General features: G+C 30.9%; 1 protein-coding gene across 1 annotated transcript; it reads right to left on the bottom strand.

Moving 5' to 3' along the window:
• Positions 1-263: 263 nt before the first annotated feature.
• alkbh3 (alkB homolog 3, alpha-ketoglutarate dependent dioxygenase) lies at positions 264-23,314 on the bottom strand. Its single transcript, XM_056451933.1, is given in 12 exon segments — positions 264-978; positions 6,623-6,721; positions 9,257-9,336; positions 9,339-9,366; positions 9,368-9,469; positions 10,352-10,440; positions 15,049-15,155; positions 17,247-17,294; positions 17,392-17,426; positions 17,507-17,574; positions 20,411-20,504; positions 23,236-23,314. Coding segments are annotated over 11 exon segments (837 nt in total). The 5' UTR covers positions 20,487-20,504; positions 23,236-23,314; the 3' UTR covers positions 264-873.
• Positions 23,315-24,320: the final 1,006 nt, after the last annotated feature.

Raw genomic sequence — 24,320 nt, 5'->3', positions numbered from 1 at the left:
AATATTTACATATATCAATATTTATATATAATTTTATAATATTATAAACTATAAATATAAATAATTAAATAATATATTTAAACATTTTCTATACATGAATATACTGTACATGATAACATGGATGTTTGTATTAATATATACATAATAAACATACAAAGTACACACGAAATTATTTAAACGCAGTTTTTTTTTTATGTGATTAGTCAATCTACAAAACATTTAAAACTGATTAATGGCTGAAATGTAAAGTACTTATGTATTTATCTACAATGCACGTTAAATAGCATAAAATATGTAGATAATGTAATAGTGAGAACTATAGCATGGAATGAACGCGCACACACTAAGCTAATGAGTTTTTTTTTATTTTAACTTAATTGTTTATAAAGCAAGGATACAGTTCACAGTATTTTTAATTAAATGAAAGAGAAAATAAAAAACTTCTTCAAAAAAAACCTTCTGAGCAGTACTCTAACAAACCCCATAATAGCCTTAAACAAATGTTTGTAATTAAGGTTTATTACCACAAGAAATAAATGAAAAAATTGCAGAACATGCAACATTTATTAAACAAATCATCCCTAAAAACAGCCTTTGGTGGACTATAACTGAAATATAGGCCACAAGGCACTGTTTATTTGACGTATATTTTCCAAAGGTCGTAAACAAGTATTACCTATAAATGTTTTTGATAACAAAAGCAATTTTGTGAACAACTGCTGTGAGAAAATTATAAGAATGCTATATAGCCAAACTATTTATTTACACGAACGTGAACATTCACACTTAAATAAATTATATAAACTGAACCAAAAGGTGTTTAACGGTTGTGTGTCTCAATCACAGACCTCTTCTGAGTTCTTCTCCCAGCAATCATCTTACAAATCTCCCACCGCGACGCTCTGGTTCTGGATATATGGTGCGGAAAGTGAGGTTTATTCGTGGCCCGCGGTCATGGTACTCCTTTGCCACCTGGTGCTGTCAAAAAAAAATTATTAAGATGTCAACCAGGCCAACTTATAAAGGAGATAAACTTTACTGCAAAACTTTACTAAAAAAAGTCTGTAATTTCAACTGTAAAAATGCTACGTTAAAAATCTATAACCTGTTTAACAGTAAGCTTTCTTTATTTATACAGTGAATAACCATAAATTCCCAGAATTCCATGCATGACTACACTTTTTATGCATTTTTGTTGACATTAGTGTGGTTCTTTATAGCTTTACTTTTTTTTTTAGAGTTTAATGTTACATCTAATGTTAATAAATAAAGTTTATGGCATTACTTTAATTTTATGTGTGTTTATGTGTGATGGTATTTAGTGGTTGAAACGCCAACTGACCCAGCCGAGGCTCGAACCAGTGACGTTCTTGCTGTGAGGCGACAGCACTACCTGCTGCGCCACCGTGTCGCCCATCAACCTTGTATAATGCATGTAAATAATGTATTACAAGTGGGTGGTTACTTATTTTGTGTTTACATATCATTGACTGGCCATTGGATTAGTTATTATTACTATTATCAACTGTTGGACTGCTTTATACTTTTGAGGAGAAGAAGCATTTACTTTTATTCATCAAGTACACATTGAACTATTCAAAAGTGAAAGTAATAACATTTATAAAGTAAACATTTTAATTTCAAATAAATTAATCTTTATTTTGAAATTTCTTTTATCAAAAAATTCTCAAAAGTAAAACGTATCACAGTTTCCACAAAACTTTGAAGCAGGGGAGAAAAAAAAAACATTTTCAACATTGATAACTATGAGAAAATATACTTTTTGATGATAGTGTACCAATAATAACTGATCATAATAGAGCAGCAAATCAGCACATAAGAATGACTTCTGAAAGATCATGTGACACTGAAGTCAGAGAGTAATGATGCTGAAAATTCAGCTTTGAATCAGAAAAAAAATAATTTTAAAATGAATATTTAATAAACATAATTATTTTAAATTTTAATAATATTTAACAACTTTATACTGTAAAATTGACCAAACCAATGCAGATTTGGTGAGCAGAATAAAAGATCTTCTTTTAAAAACATGCAAAAATCCCACTTGATCCTAAAATTTTGACTGCCAGTGCTCTTTGTAAGATGCATGAATTGTTTTAAATAATTCAAACATACAAGTACGCATTATGTCATGTGTATTTGGATGGAAAGATGATGAAGAATTTAGCTTGACTAAGCAAAAGCAGTGTGTTTACATGCGCCACTACTATGTTGAATTGGTGTCCTGTTATATTTTGATCCAGAAGACGGTTATGTAACTGGTTTAAAAGCCTTTAAATATTTGAGAGTGAACTGCAAACATCCATACATGTGGGTTTAGTTTAGTTTCAACTTTATTTTGACAGATCAATGTGAGTTACGGGAACCTAATAAGATCGGCTGAAAGCTTTTTGGCACAATCCTCGAGTGACCTTTCTTAAACAGTTTGCAGATGTCACCATAAAATGTTCTTGACCTTTCTTCCTTCTTTGTGCCTCACCAAAGGTCTGCGGTTCGCCTTTTAGTCGGAATCCAAAAACAACTCATTAACAGGACAAAAATAACTTCTAGCATGTTTTTTTGAGATATTAGACAAAGCTATGTGTTTTTTAAAATCAACTCATCTTTGATTTACTGATTTACTGAGTTTTTTGGGGGGGTTTGACAAAAAAGTGATTTACTCATTTTGATTTGATGATTCAAAGAAAAATTATACAAAAAACTTCTTAAAAGCATTGTCAACAAATATTAAATGAAATTAGATAATATAAAATTCCTGACAAATGAAATAACAAAAATGCAAAACAATTTGTTTAAACAAAACTACAAGTACAACTGTTTTTAATGTAATGATGATTATTAAAGTTATTTTTTATGGAATTATTTTAATGATACTACAAAAAACACACAAAAATTGCAAAACTGTACAATAAAATAAAAAAAAAGCGAAAATGAATAAACTGTTACACAGAACTATAAAAACTATAACTATAACTATAACAGTTAAACAAAACTACAAACTTTAAAATTACAGTCAAATCAAATGACAGAAATCGCACAATAACCTGTTTAAACGAAACTAATTGTACAAAAATGTTAAATGTAAACATTAATGAAATCATTTTTAAGGAAATACAAAACTTATTTACTACAAATAAATGTCAAAAAAGTAAATAAACTAGTAAATGAAACTATAGAAGTTCAGATTTTTAAAGAATAGGACATATTTTTTTCTATGAAATTTAAAACTGTTATTAAAACAACTAAAATGTAGACCAGAGATGCCCAAACTAGGGCCTGCGGGCCAAAGTTGGCCGATGGTAACCTTTGATTTGGTCCGCTATCCCATCTGACAAGAGAGAAAGAATAATGGGGAGGGTTTCGAGATTGTCAATTCAAATTTAATGTAAGCTTTTATTTGTTTGTTTGCTTGTTTATTATTAAAAGCTCATTTAAATTAAATGTTTAAATTAAATGGTGTAAATCAATCAGATTTTGTTTAAATGCACATACTGTTACCCAAAAATGCAAAGACTTTGGTGAGCAAATCAAGTCAAAGGCAGATTCTGCTTGACTATAGTGTGCAGCATTGAACTCTGCGGTGTTATAAATGTGATTGTTTATGTTTTTTACTGCAATAAGGTGTAATTTAAAAAGTGATACTGCATTAGTTATTACGATTTACATTATTTTCAATTTATTCTGAAATATTAGGAAATAAATTACCCATAGCAACTTTAATGTAATATAGTTTGGTATAATTTACCTTCAGCCCATGGCTCTCAATGATATTTAATTTTTGGCCCTTCATATGAAAAAGTTTGGGCACCTCTGATGTAGACAAATGTAAAAACAGTACAAGAGAAGTGTAGTAAAAACAAAAATGTTAATAAACTATAAAAATGGTACAAATGCAATGATATATGTAATAATTTTCTATTAATAAAATTAAAGAAAGAAAGAAAGCTACAAAAATGTGGCACAAGCTTATTTAAATGTTTTTTCTTTTTCTACAAAAACCTTACGTGCAACTGTAAATATATTACATTTAGTGAATAATGTTTGTAAGCTGGCATCATATTAAATAAGACATTTTCATTACTATTTGTAAATAATAAAGGTTTAATTAAGAGGTATGTCTGCGATAAAAATAATATTAATCAAACTTAAAGTCATATAAGAATGTGTTTTTACTCTGAAATGGTTTTTTTTTTTGCATTTTCCTCAGTGTTTGTGTGCAAAATCTTTCTTGGAAACACTGTCTGCTCCTCTATGCTGTGAAGAAACAAGTTCACGTTCCCCCTTCACACTATTACACATCTGCAGAAAACAGCGTCTGTACTTAACAGTCTCTCAAAGGCAGTGTGGCGGTTCCTGATCATCCTAACCATGTGTGACCCCTTTTCCAGAAAGTGTTGTTGCCAAAACAAAGAAACAGTTTCTCCTCGACCCTCTGATCTGATATGAATTTCATCCTTTCTTCACAGTCTGTCTTTTCATCAGGATTCATAATACTGTTATTAACTTCTCTTAGACTAAACAAGCGTTCCTGCCAGTTCTTAGCGTCCCATTAAACTGTGAAGGTACACTCAGTCACAGATCTTGTAAATTAGTTCAAATGACTTCCAGAATGATTTGATTTACTGATCAAGACAGTGGCATCTTGCAAAAAATATAATAACAATATTTAATGTGTGTTGCATATTTTATATTCTTTCTTATTATCAACGTCTACTTTGTAAAAAATTACTCAAACATGAACTGTTTTCCATATTTTGTGGTTCATGTTTTTATTTTTTATTATTTATGCTTTTGCATCGCATTATGAAACCTTGATCTTTCTTCTGACAACTTTTAACCTTAAAAAGTGACTTTTATGAACATTTTAATAGATTAAAGTGATATACTATCTGGGTTGGTGTTGTAATTTATGCTGCAAAAAACCTAGCAATAAACTGCAGTATATTTTCTGTTTACAGACTAGTATCTCTCTATATTACTTCTTATAAATTATATTATTTCAAACTACTAAAATGTCAATAAAAAAGTCTCTTTGTTAAACTGTAGAGTTGAATTTTCAACATCAAAAGTCAACAGAGCATAGATAAAGGTCCTATTATGAAATTCACAAGTGTAAATAGATGGAAAAAACAAAATATGCAAACTGTTAATAACATTAATACAGCGTAACCTGAAGAGACGGTATGAGTGTTAAAACAATAAAGACATTTTATTTTTTAGATGCTTTTCTGTTATCTTGCAAATGTTTTGAGTTTCCCAAAGCAAGGCTTTTTTTTGTGAGAGAATCTATACATTTTCTTGCAGTGTTTGCGTTCTCTCATAAAATTTCTACATGCATTCTTTTCCTAAATATTTGACTTCCACTTAATAAGGTTGCTTTTTTTGCTAAATATTCACATTCTCCTCAGAAACTTCACATTCTTTTGCTAAATATTAGCATTTACTTCAAAATGTTGCATTCTTTTTTAAAATATTTGCATTCCTCCCATAAATGAAACTCTGCATTTGTTTCAAAATATCTGCCGCAAATATTTCCCGCAGAAATTTTGAATGTTTTTGCTAAATATTTGTATTCTCCAGTATTGTCCTCATTGCATTCTTTTGTTAAATATTTTTATTTTCCACAGAAATGTTGCATAATTTTTCCAAAATAGTTGCCTTCCCCTCATAAACAAAACTCTGCAATCTTTTGCAAAATATTTGTTTTACTCAGAAACTTCACATTCTTGCTAAATATTTGCGTTTCCCCTCAAAAAATTTTTTTTTTGCTAAATATTTGCATTTTCCTGAAAAATGTTGCACTCCTTTACAAAATATTTGTGTTTCCCTCAGAAACTTTGCACTCTTTTGCAAAATATTTGCCTTCAGCTAAGAAATGTTGCATTTTTTTGCAAAATATTTGCTTTTCTTTTGCAGAATATTTGCGTTTATCTCAGAAACTTTGCATTCTTTTGTGAAATATTTGTTTTCCCCACAGAAACTCTTGCATTTTCCAAATCAAAAATTATGCTGGCTGTTTGTTTAAACTACTTATATAAAATAAGCTGAAACAACACCATTTTTGAGGTTTTATGGAGACAACTTAAATGTTTTATGTACAATCCACTTAATTTTGTAATAACTAATAAGTTAATTTAATTCCTTTATGTTGTACCAACACAAAAAGATTTTTTACAGTGAATAAGTGTTTGTGTTTTCCCTTATAATACAAACTTTTTTTCCCCACAAATTATTTGTGCTCTGTAAAGCTCTGCATTTTTACTAAATCTTTAGGTTCCACTCAGAAACGTTGCATTCTTTCGCAAAACTTTTGTTCCTTAGAGAAACTTGACAATGTCTTGCTTACTGTTTGCATTCTCTGACAAAATATTTGGATTTGCATTAATACATTTTGGGTAATACATTTGCATTCTTCTGTGAAACTGTTGAGTTCTCTAAAAATGGTGTTTTGAGACACTTTGCTTTCACTGAAAATGCTTTTGCGAAAGAACACTAAAACACTGAAAGAATTATTTTTTCTCCCAGTTAAAAATCTATTCAAATCTGTACAAAATTATCATGACTGCAGATATTTTCGTCATAGCAGCCGAAAGTAAAGTACCTGCCAGTCCGTCTGCGTGCAGCCCTCCATCAGCATCAGTGTGCCGTGGGCCAGCGGGACGCGTATGCGCTCCACATAGGTGAAATCTCCTTTATCTTCCTGGAACACAAATACAGCATCTACAATAACCTTCCACAAACATCCATTCTTCAAACAAGCCTCAGCAGACAAAACATTTAACCACCTGTTGAAAACCAGGTCAAAGTATTTTTTTAACAAATATTTTTCCATTCAAACCAAAAAAGGAAACACGTAAAGGAAACATAACCAGATGTCAAAGCAAACACACTCTGATTTATTTTAGTACGGGCTTAAAAGTAAGATAAGCTGAATAAATGATAACATTTCTGATAAAAGTCATTAATATCTACATTTTAAAACTATGTATATTCAATTATTAAAATTCTTGCTTGTATTAATAAGTCAGTATTTATTTTCACTGTATGGTCAAAAAATGAAAGAAATTAATATTGAAATTATTGACTATTTAAGAATAAAACACTAAACTAATACATTGATTTTATTTCCTTAACATTACATTTAACAGTGTTAATAAACTAATAGATTTTTATAGTATTAACTTTAATATCAGCCCATTACCAATAGAATACTGTAGCCATAAAGACCCTTTTCACATGATGTCATGTGATGTCCGATTTCACTCAGTGTATCGTTGTTTCCACCTACAGAACTCACCATAGAGAACTCACCCAGTCAGCTGTATATTTACTATAGATATGGTTAGACAGTCACTATGGCTGTTTTCTTTTTGTCTGCATTTAAGATAAGACATCTGACATCTAAAAAACTTACAGATCTGAGAAAATGGGACTTTAAACGGAGTGTATTGCTTTGTGTTGCTGTCTTTACTGCAGATAAAGTAGGTATGTACTTGTCAGCATTTGTCAAATAAAGACGTCAGATGTTTACACAGGTGCTGAATATTTTTTGTCAGATTTATTTATCATTTTTATTTGTGTCCTGAAGAATAAGTAATAAATAAAACTGGGGGTGTTTTACTGTGGTCGTTTACAGTGGACATCTGATTCACAAACACATTCATATTATTCACTTTCTCAGATCTGACATTTTTTCTATATAGATATTTTATTTATGAACATAAAATATTTATGTCTATTTTATTCAAATAAATAAAATAGAATAATAATGTTGTATGTGACTCTTAATAATTAAACTAAATCATTACAAAAATGTTTGTAATTGCAAAAATAACACCAAGATTTAGTGTCATTAGATTATGAATTCATTTGTAACATTCTTGATTAAAAGGTAGCTCTAATATCAAATTAAACCCATCCAGTAGGCGGTAAGACACTGTCTTAATTCAATCAAATGGAGAAACTGAACAAAATATTAATGGATTAGTAAATAATAAATGATGAAAGTGATTGCATTTATGGATAAAATACTTACCAGGTAATATGATAAGATTTAATAAAGAATTTTACTCATGCTGGAACATTTAGATATTTAGATATTACAGATAATATAAATTTAATATATTCATAGCAGCATCAAAGTAAAAATGAATCCATTATTGAGAAAGAAAACTGAATTAATAAGTGAAAAGGTTGCAAACACATGTTTCCTTGATAAACAACAGCTTATTCTTATTCTTAATAACTTAAAAATCATTTTCAACCTCCGAAAGCAGTTCAGTATTGAATGAGAAACATTTGGACACATGTCCAATACTTTAATATTCTGAAATCACAATGTGCAATGTAATATTTTCAGTTGAAAATTTTTCAGAGAAGTCTCCCATTCATTAAAAGGTAAACTGGAACTAAAATACACTGTGATGCTGATAGGGGGGAAGTGAAGTGACGCCATTGTGAAAAGGGTGGTGATGCACAATTTAAGAAAATCTGAATAAATATGTATAAATAATAATCTTTTTTACTGACTTTTGTATGGCAAAACAAATAAAAAAAAAAAAGAATTTTATGACTATATTGAAATTATTATTAATTTAGATATATATTTCACTGCAAAATAAATGATAATTTTTAAATAATAACTATATTATTATTAGAAAAAAAAGAATAGCACTTGAAAAATATAATCATCTTTCGGATGAGACATTAATCCGAGGTCCTGAACTCTCTGTGGTCGTTAAAATCCCAGGGATGTCCTTCAAAAAAGAGTAGGGGCATCCTGGCCTAATTTGCCCACTGGCCTCAGTCCATCATGGCCTCCTAAACATCCCCATATCATAACTGGCTTCGTCACTTTGTCTCCTCTCCACCAATCAACTGATGGTGGTGTGCCGTCTGGCTCAATATAGCTGCTGTTGCGTCATCAGGTGAATGCTGCCACACTAGTGGTGGATGAGGAGATTCCCCCACCAAAATGTGTAAGCGCTTCGAGTGTCCAGAAAAGCGCCTATATACATGTAAGGAATTATGATTATTATTATTATTACTGTGAAATTATATTTTTTAACATTTATGGCCATGTTGATGTCTTTTTTCTTTTATCAACTGTTGTGACAACTGTTGTGAGCCATTTCGTTTGCAGCCATAATATATTGTGCTTCATTATCGTAACACTACATACACATTATTAACCCCTAACATGAATTGTTGCAGGAGGTTAAGAAAAAGGACATACAGGAAGCGGCTGCTTTCGAAGGCTGAAGACTCTAGTGTCTCCCAGACTCAGAGAGGCGATGATGGGCTCGGGTCCTAAGACGGCTCACTGTCACTGTGCCAACCAATGCTTGTCTTTACCGTCCCGGTACAGATTACACCAGTAAGGAGTTAAACTTGTGGCCACTTTTCTCTGCTCAACAGCCAGACGCAGAGTAGTGAGAACGGGATGCCACTGTAAAAAGACACAAATCAGAATTAGAATCAGAAAGAGCTTTATTGCCAGGTATGGTCAAACATATGAGGAATTTGTTTTCGTGACAGAAGCTTCTACAGTACAACAGAATTACAGAGACAGGACAAAAAAAATTATAATATATTTTAAAAATAGAAGCAAGTAGTGATTGCAAATATACAATTGACAAGGTGTATGTACAGCTATATTACTATATACAGCATTACATGTGCAGCTGTTAAATACAAATTGCATGTAAAGTATGTTGTAAATAAATAAGTATATATTTGTATAAAAAGTAGTGATGTTTGCTTCATAATTACTATCATAAGTTGTTCATAAGATGGATTGCCTGAGGGAGGAAACTGTTTTCTGTGTCGGGCTGTTCTGGTGCCACAGCACACCCAGTTTTTATTTCAATAACACAAATATAAACATAGCAGAATGAACTGGTGAAATGCTTGAATATTTATACAGCGGCATTTAACAGTGTTATTAAATTGTTGGCGTTTTTATATTATTAACTTTAATAAAAATGTAAAAAATAAAAATAATCTGGCATGGAAGAATTTTCAATCTCCAATACCAACCAATACCACAAATGTATTGCTGTGCTAAATGATAAATGTTTAATAAAAAATATTGAATAAAAGCTGCTAATTTTTAATCTCAAATAAAAATGACAATGGTAATTTAACTGTGATTTAGGGGAAAAACCCTTGTAGGCCTTAACAATGATCTAAATCATGTGATTTTATATTAATATGAGAATATTCAGAGTGGAAGCCACTTGAGAAACAGAATATAAAAGAGACATCAGTTTTTGCTAACATAAAAACATCAGAACATAAATAAATATAGCATTATGAAAAGGCACAATACCTCAGCGTTTGCTTCCATAGTGGATCGTGAATATGTATATGGCAGTTCTCCATACCAACAGGTCAGCCTGGGCTCCTCATATGCATCCCCTGAAGAGCAAAACAATAACAGTTAAGGTTTAAAGACAATAATTGATGAGTGCAGAATAAAACCATCTGTGAGACTTCTTTTAAAATGAGCATTTCTATATGTTCAGGTTTAATCATTTTTAAAAGGTCATAATCAACACAAGGTGCTTCTGTGTCAGTCCTCCTCATAGTGGGTTTTTAAATGCTTTAAATTTTTCCACTTACTTTTCGTTGTGCTTTGGACTTGAATTAATAAGGCTCTTAGTTAGTGAACAAAATGTATTTTTTTCCCACAGAAATGTCACTTTAGCCATTGTTTTTTTTACAATCCGATTTTCTTTTTGTATCAAAGCCAAATAAAATGTTTGATTTTTTTCTGTTAATATGATGAAATGTGAAATTGAATGTTTAAACTGTTTAAAATAACAGTTACAATACTGTTTTAAAACTGTTTTAAATTTAAACTGTTGAAAATTGTTTAAAAATAAAATGTACATACTTTAATTTTACTAAAGTTCATTTTACTAAAATTGTTTGTAATGTACATGCAAATATATGAGTGCAAAAAATATATAAATTTTAAAATATTTGCTTTGACCATTTTATTTTTTTTAACAATGAGATTTTCTTTTGCGTCAAACCAGCTGAATACACATCGGGTTTTTTTCTCACCAAAAAAAAAATCTAAATCCACACTCTTTTGGACAAGAAATAGTAAATTCCTGTTTAAACTTTTACGTCTGGTCAGCGCTACAAAAAATATATTATTTTTTATTTCGCATATTAAGGTTTTAGTTATAATACTCCCAAAATAATTTCGCAAAAATCTGCAGATTTTTACCAAAATTCTCAGCAAAATAGCAAAAAAAATCCGCAGATTCCGTCTGGCCATACTTATAACTTGTATATTTAAAACAAATCTGTACATACAAATTCAACACCCGAGCTTTTTGTCTAATTGCATCTCTGTTAATGTTTTTAATGTATTTTCTCTTATATTTTTTTTGTGTTGTCACTTTATGTACAGTGGAAGCTTCTGTAGCCAAAACAAATTCCTTGTGTGTGTAAGCACACTTGGCAATAAAACTGATTCTGATTCTGAAATAATTGTAAAAATCACTAAAGATCCGCTAGAAGCATTGAAAATAAGAAAGATTGAACAATCTATTAATCAATAAAATTTCATCATAAATAAAAATGAGAATGAAAAAAAAATATATCGATAAGCATAGAATCCCAATTTTTTTTGGCAATACTGAATTGACACATGGATGCCAGTATAGATTATTTTGCTAATATTTTATTATCCTATTATGTAAGAAAGTCAGCATTGGTGTGGTTTCCATCTTAAATTAGTTAAATTAATAAATCCAAAATACGAATTATGTGTGTTTCCCTCATGTTGTAAAAACAGTTGACTGTAGTATTGTAACCAACAGTAAACAAATTAAAAAAAAAATAATGGAGACAGCTGATTAGTCGCATGGGTGGTATTGTTCACTGTCAGAGTTTATTTAGCAGATGCGTTTTCATCTCCCCTTATTGGCATTAACACTTTGTTGTACAAAACCACCTCAAACATGTGTAAAATGTTTTTTTAAGGGATTCCCCAATTTAAGAGATTGTTATTCTAAATGAAGTGTCTCCATCACTTGTTTCTCATGTGATACTTCAAAATGCCATTAACACAGCGTGATGGAAACCCAGCTATTGGGAACTTAAGAATCACGTATGCTCGGTGCTGGTGCATATTTATGGAATATATTTATGTGATTCAACAGTTTGGTTGCAGAATATTGCAATAAATTTATTTTGTTATAACCCGAATTGGTGACACAGTGGCTCAATGGTTAGCACTGTCGCTGGTTTGAGTCACAACTGGGTGAACTGACATTTCTTGTGGAGTTTGCTTGTTCGTGTGGGTTTTCTTCTGGGTGCTCTGGTTTCCCCCACAGTTCAAAGACATGCGGGTAGGTGAAGTGAATAAACTAAACTGGCCGTATGTGTTTTAAATGGGTGTGTATGGGTGTTTCCCAGTACTGGGTTTGCAGCTGGAAGGACATCCGTTGTGTAAAACATAAGCTGGATAAGTTGGCGGTTCACTCCACGCTGGTGACCCCTGATGAATAAAGAAACTAAGGCAAGGGAAAATTAATGAATGAATTAACCTGAATTGTATAGTATCATGATAATATTGTATTGTACTTTATGGATAGTTCACCCCAAAAATGATGTGTTGAATACAAAATAAGATATTTTGAAGAATGCTGGAAACTGGCAACCACTGACTTTTTAAAGTAATTAGTCAAGTAGTAGTAGTCAATGCTTACTGATTTCCAACATTCTTCAAAATATCTTACTAAACTGGTCAAGGTTGAGTAAACGAGACAGAATTCAGAATTTTTTCACTATGCCTTTAAAAATGCTACAAATCTCAATCTGAAACAAAATTAACCTCAATAGAATTATGTGATCTTCATATTTACTAAGGATTCACAACATTATGATCTCATTTTTGACAGAGGTTCCATTAGTGGCTTTTGAATCTGAACTCTTCAATTGCCTAATTTAGAAATATTCATTTAATATTCAGTAAAAAAAAAAAAAAAAAAAAAAAAAAACTTGATCTTCAGCATGCCAATAAGGCCCGAAAGCTTGAACATATTTGTCAAAATGAATCTCGAACAGTCAGATTCAAACCTGAATTGCTCCTGGGCCAAAGCAAATGTTTAAACATTTGGTATATTTGGGACTTTTTCAAATGCTGCCAGTTCTGGAGAAGGTAAACAGACGAGAGAAGTGGAGGCAGTAGCATTACTGCCAATTTACTGATGAAACAGGACTGGAAACAGTGAGTCATTGTGGGAAGACCACTTTGTGAACAAGCGTTGAGTAAAACAAACACGAAACGTCATCATGCATGTTAAAAATCCTGATTATTTTCATATTCCTGTTATGGTATTCGGTCAGATTCAACCTCTTCTTTATATTTCCAGCAAGGCTTAAAATATGTCCATATACTTATCTAGATGAATGCACATTGATTTTTTCTCCGAGCATACTGTGTTTTGTAAAACCCACTCATTTATATGAAGCACACTCAGAAACTCCACAATATTTTCAAAGAAGTATGGTGTGCTTATAAGATGTCTGGTGCATATGGAGAGGTAAAGAATGCATCACCTACAGTTGGTTAAGTTTACTCCCATTGCATGAAACACTAAGGGGCTGATCATACAGAACGCACTTTTTGCGGTTGAGATGCACATCTTTTGAATAGTTTACTAATGACTGCAAGCATTTTGCGTGCTGCTTATGCACCCTGCGCCCTTCGTGTTTTTGCCGTTGAATCCGAACTCTTCAAATGCCTTATTTTAGTAATATTCACTTAATATTCAATTGAAAAAAGTCAACTCTGAGCGGAAAAAGCCGCATTACATCAGTCAGGTTTTTTTTCATTCTCCAATCAATCAAAAGCAGAGGCAGGGTTTCTATTGAGGTGACTGCAGTGTTTATGTTGTGAAGACGACTTTAGAGACTTAATAAGATGGAGGAGAGAGTAGTTGTCGCTGTTTTAAGTTATCCAGAATTGTATGACTTTACAAATCTTGAATATCACATATTACAATTATAAACAATATCAACAGTAACACTCACGAACAATTCGCAGCTGATTCAATGGCTGCCTAGTGACATTAAAAAAAGCAACTCACGTTTTTGGACCATAAAAAGCATGTTCAGGGTGATCAGATCAGATTGTTAAATATATTCAGAAACATTCATATTCAATTCAGAGTGTTGATAAGAAAGGCTAGTCAATTTAATAAAAGCTTACCCTAAAATGAAGAGTTTCATTGAAATTACTTCTCAAAATTATTTTTCTGAAATCTGAAAGATTTTGCCCCACTATATAAATCTATTCATACCAAAATTCAGAGATTTCAAAATATTAATATTAAACGTATTTAAGATTTCTGATGATTTCCACTTTAAATCACATATAAGCATTAATCAGTGACTGACACTTTTTATTAAAAGTGATATTATTAAGGATGCTTTAAGTTAATCAAAGAAAATAAAAAAAAAAAAACATTTATAACGTCACATAACATTTCTATTCAGATAAATGCTGTTTTTTCTGAACTGTATAATATATATAATAAAATATAATATAATAATATAATAATAATATAATAAAAAAATTGGAGCATCAAATAAGAGAATATTAGGATGATTTCTGAAGGATCATAACACTAAAATAATCATCTTGAAAACCACAGGAATAAATGACATTTAAAAGATATTAGAAAACAATTCTTTTAAATTGTTAAAATATGTCAAAACAATACTGATCTTAGGCTTGATGAGCAGAAGAGACTTCTTTAAAGAAAAAAATCCTAAATCTAGCTGTTTCCAAAATTTTTGGCTGGTTGTGTGAGTGTTTGTTTATGTGGTTGACGAGGACACACAATTGTAAAAGGACATGGATTTGACCTAGGTATCACATTGTTGAGGTGTTTTATTAGGACGTACCTTGTGTTTTCATAATTAAATACAGGGTATACATTGAATACAAGTAGGGTTGGGGTAATGCAATATAAGTACAATACAGTACTTTAACATGCTTACCCATCATTCTATAGTTAGTCTTTTGTGACCAGGGCAGTTCAGTGAGTAATTTGCTAAACATCCAGTCAGCCTCTTCCTGTAGCAGAAACCCTGGTATGAGTCGCAGTCTGGACAGAAACACAGTTAACAGTATTACCTAAATGGTATAAAAATCTCTCATACTTCAGATACTAGAACGTATTCATTAGTGACTGGTAACAATATTGGTATTGACACATTTCAGAGTTTTTAATAGTATGTTTTTAAATTGTGACCAGTGTTTTTTTCATTCATTTTCCGTAGTTCCATATTACATTAAAATATAATTTAAAACAATCAAATTGAAAAATTAAATAAACTCAAAACTTCAAGCTACAGTACTAATCATGGACATTAATTTTTAATTTAGCTAAAGCTAACATTTAACAATGTTATTAAAACAATTAATTATGAAATACAGCTGCAACACAATCTACATAGAACAGTTATTAATTAATACAGCTAAAATAACTTTCATATTGGCTGACAATCAATAAGTCACAGATTTATTGTACATATAAAAAATGTATGTTATTATAGTGCTTTTTTATTTTGTTTTAGAAGTTTTCAGCAGTATTTTCTACTTTCTTAATTAGTCGGACATAACTTTTGGAGTATTGTGCATCTTAAAAAAAACACTGAACGTGATTCAATTCTCAACATCCTAAAACGCATGCTTTTAAAGCTAAATCATAACGAAACATTAAACTACAATGTAGTGTTGTTAAAAAATCATTCATTCATTTTCTTTCAACTTAGTCCCTTGTTTATCAGGGGTTGCCACAGCGAAATGATCCGCCAACTATTCCAGCATGTGTTTTATGCAGCGGATTCCCTTCCAGCTGCAACCCAGTATAGGGAAACACACACACACACACACACTCATACACTATGGCCAATTTAGTTTATTCAATTCACCTATACTGCATGTCTTTGGACTGTGTGGCAACCAGAGCACCTGGAGGAAACCCACGCCAACACAGGAAGAACATGCAAACTCCATACAGAAATGTCAACTGATCCAGCCCAGACTCAAACCAGTACTGATGTTCTTGCTATGAGGCAACAGTGCTAACCACAAAGACAAAGTGTTACCCTACAGGTCTTTGTGTCATGTATACATGTATCATTAGATGCTACTTAATATTTAGATAGTATTACTTTTTTTTATATAGTTATGAGTATTTAAACAGATACAAGTTCTTTTTTATAATCACTTGCACTGGTAATTCTACATTTAAGTACTAAGAAGAAATAATTACCTACACCGTTAGGGTTAGTTGCATGTAATTGAGCAAAAATTACTGTTATTTCTATAGGAAGTGTGCAAGAAAGAGAGTTTTGAATTTATTAATGTATAAGCTTCTCTATTGCATGAAAAAACAAGATCATGACTACACAAATTTGCTTTTAAGGGCAAAATGAATTCTGAAAACAATTAATTTAGTAATTTATGTAGTTAATAATCAAATACACATCATATTTTACATAATCACTTAATTAGATAGAATATGATTTATTTAATATTTAAATGTTTCTATTTTAATTAATTTTCGTGACCATTTTCACAATTATACAAGCTGTTTGTTAGTAATGTATAAGGATTTAGGGAGAAATAAAGTAATTATTTAATCTAAAATCATTGCAAAAATTATTTAAAATCATTTATTTTAATTTAAAAAATCATATATTAAGCACAAGTTAATAAAGTGTTTAATATTTTGCTGCACAAGATTTTTCTATTGAATAATCAGATATACATCATTTATTTAATCACTTTATCAATCAAAAGTTTAGAATCAATAATATTAATAACAAAAGCTAGCTCTTCAGAACTCTCACATGGTCGCCTACTGAAGCTAAGCAGGGCTGCGCCCGGTCAGTAACTGGATGGTGTTAGATGGCTACACCGTTAGGGTTAGTTGCATGTAATTGAGCAAAAAATGACTGTTATTTCTATACGAAGTGTGCAAGAAAGAGAATTTTGAATTTATTAATGTATAAGCTTCTCTATTGCATGAAAAACAAGATCAAATTTACAACATTTTAAAAAGCAATTTTCTATAATAATAATAATACAGCAGCAAGGAGATAGACACTAGTACCTTTAATCGATTAAATGTTTAAACAGTCTGTTATAGTATTAAATTTTTTGTCCACTTATAAAGTATTATTCTTACCGGGACACTCCAGAAGGCCCTTGACTAATCTCATAGTCACCAGCATCTCTGAGAAAGAGAAGGAAAACGACACATTGGATACATACAGTACATGTAGTGTGTCAATCAACAGCTTTTATTGCTTGAAAGTGTCCGAGTCACTCACTCAATCACGTTCTCTGCAGGAACCTTTCTGATGGGCTGGAAAAAAGACACAGGATAAATTGGAGAAACTTAGATGAGAGAACTTGTTGAGATAAAAGTGCTATTGAAATTCTTACGTCAGCTGGCTGATGGAACTCAAAAGATTGTGGTCCAGATTTCCATGATCCCGATTGGACATCTTGATCTGAAAGATAATGCAGGTAACATAATTAAATAGAAAAAAAAAACAAGATTTGATTAAATATTATCACGATTTCTCTAATGAGTCCATTTACAAAGTAGGTAATACACAACTTAGTTTTTTACATGCTATACTATTACTATTGTACCTTTGATTCCTACTTACTCTTATTCCCAGGGCCATTTATATCGAAGTTGATATTTAGCCGCAACAAACAAATTCCCTCCAGTCTGACCTTTGATTCATATGTGCAAAATAAATCTTAATATAATGAATGGGTATCTTGAGTGTAAATGCAAGTTCTTTTCTTGTGTGTGTGCGTGTGTGCATGCGTGCGTGTGTGTGTTTTACAATTAATTTCCATAATTATTTTGACGTTCTGTTTGATTGCTTTTCACTTTTACACAAATTTGCTTTTAAGGGCAAAATGAATTCTAAAAACAATTAATTTAATAATTTATGTAGTTAATAATCAAATACACATCATATTTTACATAATCACTTAATTTAGATAGAATATGATTTATTTAATATTTAAATGTTTTTATTTTAATTTTAATTTTCGTGACCATTTTCACAATTATACAAGCTGTTTGTTAGTAATGTATAAGGATTTAGGGAGAAATAAAGTAATTATTTAATCTAAAATCATTGTAAAAATTATTTAAAATCACTTATTTTAATTAAAAAAAATCATATATTAAGCACAAGTTAATAAAGTGTTTAATATTTTGCTGCACAAGATTTTTCTATTTATTCATGTATTGAATTATATCTATTCAATCATTTATTGAATAATCAAGATATACATCATTTATTTAATCACTTTATCAATCAAAAGTTTGGAATCAATAATAATAATAACAAAAGCTAGCTCTTCAGAACTCTCACATGGTCGCCTACTGAAGCTAAGCTGGGCTGCGCCCGGTCAGTACCTGGATGGTGTTAGTGAGGCTAGCAAAAGATGCTCAACCTGCAGTCTGTGTGGGTCCTTCTAATACCCTAGTATAGTGAAGTGGACACTATACTGCTCAGTAAACACCATGTTTCGGATGAGATGTTAAACAGAGGTCCTGTCTCTCTCTGGTTGTTAAAATTAAAAATTTCCCCACTGGCCTCTGTCCATCCCCATATGATAACTGGCTGTCTCCTCTTCCCCAATCAGCTTGTGTGCGATATGGCGCAATATGGCTGCCACCACATCATCCAGGTGGATGCTGCACACTGGTGGGGAGAAGATTCCCTCTAATGTGTAAAGAGCTTGAGTGTCCAGGAAAGCGCTATAGACTATTTCAATGTGGTTATATCATTGGCCCATGAACATTTCCTGCTTGTTATCAAACTATTTCATAACTGTAACAAGAGACAATTCAATCATAACTTAATGTTAAAACAGTTGAGACCATTGTTTTTGTTTACATCCCTCAAAATGATCTATATAAATGTAATGAATTATCATTATTATTTTAATGCTTTAGAATAATTTTATTCTGCTAACAAAAGCTGCATTTATTTTATAAGAAAAACAGTAAAAACTGTATTTTTAAATGAAAACTGCAATATTAAATAACTTATTTTATTAAATGTAGTTTAAATAAATCTCATGTTTTAAATCAGATTTTGTAAGCTATCTGGTATCACGATTTGCTCAAAAAGAAACATTTGTTATTATTATTATTATTATTATTATTATTATTTGTAGTAGTAGTAGTAGTAGTAATAGAAGTAGCCTATTGTGGTTGTTGTCATTTTGGAAAACTGATACTATACCCTTTAAAAAACTACCATTAAAAAATGTATTTACTTTTATCCATCACAATATATTGTTCAAGAGTGAAAGTGAATACATTAAAAATGTAAACAAAAAGAGATTGGAGACAAAAGCTATTATTTTTAACTTTCTTTTTATCAAAGATTCCTGAAAGTAAAAAGTATCAAAGAGTATGAAGTAGGCATGAGACCATAACCATTTTAAGGTATAGTGCGGTTTGGAAAAGTCAAGATTTTAAAACCGCCAACATTTTCTGCTATACTGTTCCTATGGTTTGTGTAAGATTTTTTTTATTTACATTTTTCTTTTTCTTTTTATGTTTTTTAGGACAACAGTATCTCCAGCAGAAAAGATGTCAAAAAAAGCCATTTTAATTGTAAAGAAATCTGTGTTTTTGAAACAAATGAAGACAGCAGAAGACAATTGATTGATTTGAATTATTTAGTCTGACATGTTTACTGAACCAAAATATTTGAATGTTCCTTAAAATAAAATATATTGTGTTTAAAGGGAGGAAAAATCGTTGTTTTTTTACCCAGACATTTAAAAAGAACATATTTTAGAGCAGTAATAAGAATACAGTGAAACAGTGATATTTTTATCCAAGGTTATCATGCCATTAGAAACTTATACCGTCCCATGCCTACTACAAAGCAAAACAAAAAAAAATTATCAGCACTGCTAACTGTAAGAATCATATTAGTGATTTTGTACCAATAATAACTAATAGAACAGCAAATCTTCATATTATAATGATTTCTGAAGGACCATCTGACACTCAATACTGGAGTAATGATGATGAAAAATCAGTTGAATCTCAGGAATACATTTAATCTGAAACCACATTCAACAAGAAAACAATTATTTAAAATAATTTAGTAAATTAATTTAATAATATTTCACCTTTTACTGTATGTTTGATCAAATAAATGCAGCCTTGGTAAGCAGAATTGGCTTCTTTTAAACTATAAAAATCTTATAGTTTCCAAACTTTTGTCTGTTAGTGTATATATGGATCACAGTTATTATAATATACATAATAGTAAACATAATAGAAAACTAACATACCAGATGGCCGCTGTAGTTTCTGAACAGGTTTGGCCCAGGAGCCCTGGACTCTCGCTCGCTGCCTTTTATCGCTCATCTAAAGCTTAAAAAATCTCTGAGAAGAAATAAAAAACACAAGGGTTTTACATCTTAGACACAATTTTCTAACTTCTCCATTTGTTCACACAAACAGAAGGATTTTGCTGCCATCTTCAGGTGTTTTCAGTTAATCACTCACTACAGCAGGGGTTCCCGAACTTTTCAGCTTGCGACCCCCAAAATAACAACTCCAGTGACCTGCGACCCCCACTATTCTCAGAGGTGGTAATAAACATACAACCATTGCACACAACAGTGCACATACACCAATAGGAACTATATAAACTTGAGCATATTTCCAGCACAACAAATGCCAACAGTAAAACAACCATGGAATTTTTCATGATCATTATTCATTTGTTTAATTTGATATTAATCTCACATAATGAGAATGGAGGGCACAATGTTTACAGCACAAGCTTATTCTTAATTTGGGAAATTGCCACTTGGAGATCACTTACAGTTGAAGTCAGATTTATTAGCCCCTCTGAATTATTAGCCCACCTGTTTATTTTTTCCACAATTTCTGTTTAAACGAGATAAGATTTTTTTCAACACAATTCTAAACGTAACAGTTTTAATAACTCATTTCTAATAACTGATTCATTTTATCTTTTCCATGACAACAGTAAATATATAAAAGTGATTTTTACTAGATATTTTACACTTCTATTCAGCTTAAAGTGACATTTAAAGGCTTAACTAGGTTAATTAGGTTAACTAGGCAGGTTAGGGTAATTAGGCAAGTTATTGTATAATGGTTTGTTCTGTAGACTATCGGGAAAAAATTTGCTTTAAGGTGCTAATAATATTGAGCTTAAAATGTTTTTTTTTTTTTATTATTAAAAACTGCTTTTATTCTAGCCAAAATAAAACAAATAAGACTTTCTCCAGAAGAAAAAATATTATCAGACATACTGTGACAATTTCCTTGCTCTGTTAAACAACATTTGGGAAATATTTAATAATAATTCTGATTTCAGCTATGTATACATTTATGTTCTACAAAAATATATGAATAATAATAAAATAAAACACAAATAAATTATAATATTAAGTAAAACATATTTTACTCTTATATATAAAAGGAATGAAAAGAAAAACAAAATAATAAACAATAATATAGAAAGGTGATACTCTTCTAAAATAACCGAGGGGTCCATCTTCTTTATGTGATCTAAAACAGGTTGCCAGGTGAGGAAAACATATCAATACAACCTCTTACAGTATATCGTATTTTTTCTAAGGTTAGGTGGTGTAGAAGCTCCAAAAGCCATTGCTTAAAGGTTGGGGAGAAGTTTTCCTTCCTTTTCAGCAATATTTACCTTCTAGCTAAAAGTGTAGCAAATGCAATCACATTTATCTTACTTTTATTAAAACATAAGGATTGTGGTGTTATACCAAATATTGAAATTATGGCTTCAGGTTCTAAATAGGTATTTAATGCGTCGGAGAGAAATTTAAATATTAGCTGCCATCCTTTAATTTTGAACAAGCCCAAAACATATGAGATGTCGGCTCAATATTCCATCTGTCACAATTAGGCTCTATATTCTGTTTAAACTTAGCTACTTTCACTTTGGACCAATGCAGCCTGTGTACTACTTTAAATTGTATTACTCTATGTTTTAAACAAATTGAAGATGATTGAATAGTATCTAAAACAGATCTCCAGTTACACCTGGATTATTAGCAATTAATTTTCTTTTTAATTGCACTAAGGGTTACAATATGATAATTCTAATAGTTTAATAACATATATAAGAATTTTTAAAATCACCAAGCGACCCCCCACCATTATTTTACGACCCCCACTTTGGGAACCACTGCACTACAGAAAGCACTCTCATATTCATGATAGTATTTGAGAAAGTAATTATTAAAGGGATAGTTCACCTTAAAATGAAAATGTACACACATTGAGGATTGAGGTAAAGTTGCTTGCATATTTGCACATTTGGACTTTCTCCTTAATAATATAATTTCAGAAAAGTATTCATTCATTCATTTTCTTTTTGGTTTAGTCCTTTTATTAATCTGGGGTTGCCACAGCGTAATGAACCGCCAACTTATCCAGCACATGTTTTACGCAGCGGATGCCCTTCCAGCTGCAACCCATCACTGGCAAATTTCAGAAAAGTATTCTTTGGAAATTGTAAGTACTGAAATAAAATTAGCAGCCAAAAGGCTTTTGTAAAGTAAAACATTGTTCACAGTCACATAAATTCCAAATATTCAAAGAACCACAGTAAACAATATAGGGAGCATGCAACACGCTGTCAATGAATGAATGTGCGAATATAAAACCAACTTTAACTCAATACTTTATTGGGTTCTTTACTCTGTTGAACACAAGAGATATTTTGAAGAAAGCTGAAAACCTGTAACCACTGACTTCCACAATAGAAAAACTAATACTGTTGAAGTCAATGGTTGTTTCAGCTTTCTTCAAAATATCTTCTTTTGTGTTCAAGGGAATAAAGAATGTCATCAGGTTTGAAACAAGTAAAATGAGTAAATGATGACAGAATTTTCCTGAACTATACATTTAAGGCAATTAAAAATAAAGCACAAGCATTATAAGCGCCTTATTATTATTAAAAGCAACGTTTGTTGACGTAAATATACTGATGGCATCTTGTGTAACTAACATTACTTTTGTTACGTTTGCACGTTTTTATGTTGTCAGTCAATTTTTAATGACGCGACAGTTTTTCCCAAACACTGTCAACTATATTAATACTTACAAACATTCGTTTCAAGCCGTTTGATCTATTCTTCAAAGCGTTCAACAGTACAATCACAGTTGTAGTGTTTGGAGAAATGTGTCCGGGTTGCTACAGTGACCGGTGGAAAAATCTCCTACCCTCAGATGTTACAATCGGTTTCTACTAAATCTCTCTTCTGTAAGTACAGTAATCAATATAAACACGTATTACACATAAAAGTGTATAATAATCATAAATTATCTGTACAATACAATATAATCTTGTATATTGGTGTAAGGTGTTCTACACACGATGCTAGACATAGCTACTAGTTTTCGGTTGTATTACCACAAACATTCTAAAAAACTGTCTATACATTGCCATCTCACGAAAACGTAGATATACATATAGTATTCACTTTTTTATACACCTAAACTGTATATTAGGCAAGATATTTTAGAATACAAATTGTGTGGAATTTGCACAATAAAGATTCTTTTAGGTCTTGCTAGATTTCCAATGCACAAAAGATTGATTTAATGTTTTTTCCATGATTTCCAGAAGACACTCACTAAAATGTGTGAAACAATAGTTTATAGCAGATTCTTTTTTATTTAGTTGCCATTTATGTTTGTTTTTTTATATGGTTTATTTGTTTAAGGTTAATTTTAATTCTATTTATATGAAATTTGCAATATTTTAATTGTATTTTTTTAATTAGAGGATTATTTTACTCTAGTTTTTATTGACATGTTCTTTTTATTTAGGTTATTTGTTCATCTTAAGAAAACGTATTTTTGTTGTAGGCCTACCGATTCATTTTTAAAAAAAATTATATTTATTATCTGGTTTGAAAAAAATAATAATAATAAATCGCTGTTTAACCCAACAGTCAAGTTCTCTGTTTTTGAAGATAAAAGTTGAAGTTATTCTATAATTGAATTAATAAGTATACAGTACTATGTTCATCAAAACGTAACCCAGATTCAATAACCTTGCAGCATTTGTACATTTTAAAGCATAAGAGCCCTTATAAAGTAGCTTTAAAATAACCTCAAACACTTAATCACAGTAATATCTGAAAGAAACGGAACACCAAAACCAGAGCAGAATCACACATTTTA

This window comes from Danio aesculapii, chromosome 25 (assembly GCF_903798145.1).
Source record: "Danio aesculapii chromosome 25, fDanAes4.1, whole genome shotgun sequence".
Taxonomy (NCBI): domain Eukaryota; kingdom Metazoa; phylum Chordata; class Actinopteri; order Cypriniformes; family Danionidae; genus Danio; species Danio aesculapii.
This window is presented reverse-complemented; position numbering and strand designations above follow the sequence as displayed.